The sequence below is a fragment of the Callorhinus ursinus genome, unplaced genomic scaffold (assembly GCF_003265705.2).
Source record: "Callorhinus ursinus isolate GAN/ISIS: 27379988/994484 unplaced genomic scaffold, GSC_fseal_2.0 scaffold5, whole genome shotgun sequence".
Classification (NCBI taxonomy): Eukaryota; Metazoa; Chordata; class Mammalia; order Carnivora; family Otariidae; genus Callorhinus; species Callorhinus ursinus.
The window spans coordinates 35560810-35566427 of record NW_027397067.1 but is presented as its reverse complement, the minus strand read 5'-3'; the positions used below and the strand labels follow the sequence as shown (position 1 = coordinate 35566427).

At 34.1% G+C, this 5618-nt stretch overlaps 1 protein-coding gene across 4 annotated transcripts in view; it reads right to left on the bottom strand.

Annotated features, from left to right (window-relative positions):
• Positions 1-5618, bottom strand: part of CNBD1 (cyclic nucleotide binding domain containing 1) — a 451411-nt gene that overhangs the window by 22067 nt on the left and 423726 nt on the right. For all 4 annotated transcript variants that reach the window (XM_073892725.1, XM_073892727.1, XM_073892726.1 and 1 more), the window contains one exon: positions 4417-4476. In XM_073892725.1, coding sequence (XP_073748826.1) covers positions 4417-4476 — 60 coding nt within the window. The remainder of the gene's footprint in view (positions 1-4416; positions 4477-5618) is intronic.

The following is a 5618-nucleotide window of genomic DNA, read 5'->3' as shown; positions in this document are numbered from 1 at the left end:
TGTACCCCAATGTTTATAGCAGCAATGTCCACAATAGCCAAACTGTGGAAAGAGCCAAGATGCCCATCGACAGATGAATGGATAAAGAAGATGTGGTATATATACACAATGGAATATTATGCAGCCATCAAAAGGAATGAGATCTTGCCATTTGCAACGACGTGGATGGAACTGGAGGGTGTTATGCTGAGTGAAATAAGTCAATCAGAGAAAGACATGTATCACATGACCTCACTGATATGAGGAATTCTTAATCTCAGGAAACAAACTGAGTGTTACTGGAGTGGTTGGGGGTGGGAGGGATGGGGTGGCTGGGTGATAGACATTGGGGAGGGTATGTGCTACGGTGAGCGCTGTGAATTGCGCAAGACTGTTGAATCACAGATCTGTACTTCTGAAACAAATAACGCAACATATTTTAAGAAAAAAGAAAAAGAAGAAGATAACAGGAGAGGAAGAAAAGGGGAGTATGTCAGAGGGGGAGACGAACCATGAGAGATGATGGACTCTGAAAAACAAACTGAGGGTTCTAGAGGGTAGGGGGGTGGGGGGATGGGTTAGCCTGGTGATGGGTATTGAGGAGGGCACGTTCTGCATGGAGCACTGGGTGTTATGAACAAACAATGAATCATGGAACACTGCACCAAAAACTAATGATGTAATATATGGTGATTAACATAACAATAAAAAATTAAAAAAAAAAAAAGAATTGATGCCAAACATTTTTCACTAAAAAGTTAACTTAGAACCAGAAAGAATATATGGCAAATCTAGAATTTTTTTTTTTTGGTTATTGTTAGTTCATACCGAAAAATGATTATTTCCCCTCAAATTTTTACTTTTTACTTAATCTTCCATTATACTGTTAAGGGGCTATCTCATCCTTCCTGATTCCAGCCCTCCAACCAGTTTTGGTGGAATGACTCCCAATTTCCTCATCACTTCCATTATTCTCTGTAAGTTGAAAATTAAAAGCCACATTTTTTTTCTGGGCCTAGTTGTTAAATCAGGTTTGTGTAAATGGATAATCTCACAGACATCAAGAACCACTTATGTTCTGGGGCCAATTCCCAGAGGGCCAATTGTGTGCATCTCTCCCAACTATACTTAAAGTGACCTTACACTGGGGGCTTGAAACTGGCAATGATGGGGATATTTACACCATGCAAACTGGCAAATGTTACAAGTCAAATGTTTTTGGTTTGGTTGGTTTTGTTTGAGCGGAGGGGAGTAGTTTGTTAAACCTTGATTAACACATTCCATACACTTTCAATTGGTTTTTAGTTCCAGTTTTTATGACTCAGTGGGAAAATATCTATAGAACACCCATACTGCTTAAGGCCGCTAAGCTAGAAAGCATGAATATGAAAGCTCACAATCTCTTCTTGTTAGTATATGTATAATGCCTGTAGACTGAAATCTGATGTGTTCACTCTCGTGAAATTAAAAAAAATGCTTAGGTTTTTCAATATTCCTTGATATATACATTATAGGAAGAAAGGAAATCAAGGTTGAGTTCCACAACAACTCCTTGGCTCTAGAACAGACATCTTGATAGGAACAATAATCAAATGATAGGTAACAGGGCATTTTCAACAAGAATTCCTGTGGCAGATATATTTGCACAGTTGGCAAATAATCTTAATTTTAGGACTTGGGACAAGAGCAACAAACATCAGATATAACTCTGTGGATTGCTCTGTGGATAAATTGTTCCTTTAATAAATCTGAGAGTCTTACACATCCATCTAATTCATGAATCATTTTCTAAATATGTGGTGAAAGTGTGTCTGACAGCAGGGATGAAGGTCCTTGAGCTCCCAGATTTTCCAGGGATTCCTCCTTTCAAGATTTCGGAAGACATCAACAAAGTTAGGGCAGCTTTATTCTAGGCTATTTCAGCAGTAAAAGCATCTCTCGTAGTATGTTTATCATTCATTCATTCTTTATAATTAATGAGTTCTCATCAGGTAATAGGCACTATGCTTGTCATTATCTCACCCTTCTTGAAACTCCAATCTAGTAGTGAAACTGACAATAATCAGTTACAAATCAGTTAGAGTGAAGGTGTTTCAGACAATACAGAGAATGGCCTTTTAGGGAATTGAAAGAAATTCACTAAGGTAGGAGATTTTCATAGGGGCAAAGTTCTTAAAAAATCACGTGCAAATTTTCAAAAACAGATTTGTATTTCTTTTTTTTAAGATTTTTAAAAAATTTTATTATGTTATGTTAATCACTGCTGTTATAAACATCTGGGTGCATGTACCCCTTCAGATCACTACATTTGTATCTTTGGGGTAAATACCCAAGTAGTGCAATTGCTGGGTCGTATGGTAGCTCTATTTTCAACTTTTTGATACTGTTTTCCAGAGTGGCTCACCAACTTTCTTTATTTGTCAGAGAGAGAGCACAAGCAGGGGGAGTGGCAGGCAGGGGCAGAGGGAGAAGCAGGCTCCCCACCGAGCACAGAGCCCAACGCGGGACTTGATCCCAGGACTCTGGGATCATGACCTGAGCGGAAGGCAGATGCTTAAGCGACTGAGCCACCCAGGCATCCCCAGATTTGGATTTCTTAAGGGAATAATGGGAAAGTATTAAATATTTATTTATTTATTTTTGTGTATAGTGTTAAAGAAATGATCAGATTTTATTTTGGAAAGAACCTGAACTTAAAAGAAAAAAATACCTAATCTTTAGTAAATTATAATATTTGGAGCAATGCAAATCCCGGTGGGAGCTAGATTAGTGCTCACAAACTGACAAGAATATGACCAAACTCATAAGAACTAGCTTATCAAGAACACAGGAATTTTTCAAAGCAAGAGCAAACTGTCACTCTGCCAAAGCCTTCATCATTGCAGATGGCTATGGGAAGTAGTGTTTTGATGTGGGAATTCATCCCACTCTTGGCTTCACTGTTCTTCTCTTAATAGAAATAAATATTTGGAAAGTTTTTCTGACATACTTCTTACTAAATGGGTCAGTGTTCCTACCCTACCATACATGCCTACAACATAAAAGAGAAGTACATATTGGACTTAAAGTCATGTAGTAGTTGTGCACTGCTCACCTATGGTGTCCTAGATCCAGAGCCTAAGATTGAGCTGCTTGAAGACCTTTACCCTTTTTTCTATCTATTTATTTCCATAAAATAAGAAAAACAATAACAGTAGTTAAAGCGATCGAATTACAGGGGATGGGGTAACTGGGTGATAGGAATTAAGGAGGGCACGTGATGTAATGAGCACTGGGTGTTATATGCAATTGATGAATCACTGACCTCTGTATCTGAAACTAATGATACACTATATGTTAACTGAATTTAAGTAAAATAAGTTTAAAAAAAGAGATTAAATTATACAGTATTGAGTTTTTTAAAATAAAATGCCCTATTTAAAATTTCTGCCTGTTATTTTTACTTTCTATTAATTATGCTGTGTCTCATACCAGATTAATCTATCATGTTAACCAGAAAAATAAAGAGAGGTTGTTACCATAAAAGATGATGCATTGTCTTATTTCCTTATGCTATGTTTTAAAAGTTTCTTCATATATTGGAGACTATGTGTCTTAGCTGTCCCACAGTTTCCAGAGCTATTTCTTTTTTGTTTCTAAATTCACTAAAGAGGTACACAAATGAGATATTTAAAGGGTTTCACCCACTGTTGGATAAGTGATGGTGGGGATAGTGGTGATGATGATGGTGATAATAATAATGATAATGATTCTGGGAGTCAAATTTTCATGTGCCAAAAATTAGATTAATTCCGTAGCAGTGTGAAAATCATCATAGTCACTAATTTTTCCTTTGGCATATATATTACAAAATAAAGATAGTTTTATCCTCACTTGCCAACTTCATGCTATAGCTCTCACAGAAAAAAAACATAAAATTAAAAATAACTCATTGCTTCTGGAATTGGGCAAACCCAAGTTGTATTACTGGCAGTTATACTAACTATCTTTGTCATTTGAACAAGTTCCTTAATCTCCACAGTCCTTAGATTCCTCTGCCATAAAATAAGAAAAACTGTAGTTAAAGAGTTAAACGATACAGCATATATAAATTGTTTAGCACAGAGTAGGTACTTAATGCATAATCTTCCTTCTAAATTTGGAAAAAAAATGGAATTACTACAAATTTATTTTACATGTTTCTTACAAGACAGTACTAAGCTATAAAGAATTAATAATTTTAATTTAATAATTCAATTATTGCTTAATTACTTAAGCTACAAAGAATTAAACAATATTTTTTTCAGTAAAACTGTTTTCTTTAGTATCAATTTATTACAATTGTATTCCCTAATAGTCGTCCTCTCTGAAAAAGTTACCACTAATTTAATAAAGGTTACCATAATGAAAGAATGGTTAGTTATTCTATATATTTTGTTGCAATATGCAGTGCTGTACCTTGAAATTTTTCCATTCCTTTTTTTGTTCCCTTTGCAAATATTCATTTTTGACATCGTCCTATAAGAAAATAAGACTCGATTGATTAAATGTGCCAATACTTTTTTAGTTATATAGTATTCTGTACTGTGATTCAAACTACTAGATTTAAAATCAAAGCAAACCTTGAACATGTATAACTGTGGGCAGCTAGAAAACAAAGGCCTAGGTGTTAAACAGGCACATGACAAAAAGAGATGCAATAACTTGTTTGAGCCAAGCATCAGATATGAATACAGAGTCAGATCTTCAAGGACAAATAGAGTTTTGAAATAAAATTCTATTGGTGGCTTATAATGGATAATTATCAAGTACATAAATAACTTAATTATATTTATATAAATTCACACACAGAGTTTCCAGGTATTCTTGTATCTTCATAACACTTCCATTTTATAAAATAGAAAACAACTAAGAAACAGAGGGATGAAATTAGAATGGTTCTGCATTTTTTAAATAAAGACTTGCTCAACATGATCTCTGTGTTACTATGTCACACTGAAATTATTATTCCATTTCTTCTGCGTATATCATCATTTTTGTTTTTATTGTTTTCAAATTTAAATTATGAACACAATGAGTGAATACAGGTCTATATTTATGTTGAGTGTTTATAGAAAATGTACATAAAAATTAAAAGCCAACAATTATCTTACTAAGAGTCTTCCAAAAAGCTTCTAGTTATCAAGTTCAAAAGGATATTTTACATTTTAGAAGGACATGATTGCTTATCTATTATATTTTACATAACTTAGAAGGACACAAACACATGAATATAAAAACTGATTTCTTAAGCAAAAAAAAGAGAGCACCACTTAACATATAAGCTCTTCATATCAAAACCTGTAATAGTACCTTATGGCCTATGTATAGTCAAAAAAATTCAAGTGATAATGAATTTGGTTTCATACATTGTATCACATAATAAAAATATTAAAGACATAATATACAGCAACTTATTTCTCTTCTGGAATATGATCTTTCACATAAAATAGTAAGTTTCCAATTGTTCAACATGATGGACAGTACATGTCACAGTTAATAAAATAATCAAATAAACAATGTAATAGAGAGTAAGTCACATCAATTATTCATTTTCAGCAAACATATATGAATACAAACTAACTAAACATAATTCAAATCCTGGTAATTCAGCAGGCACA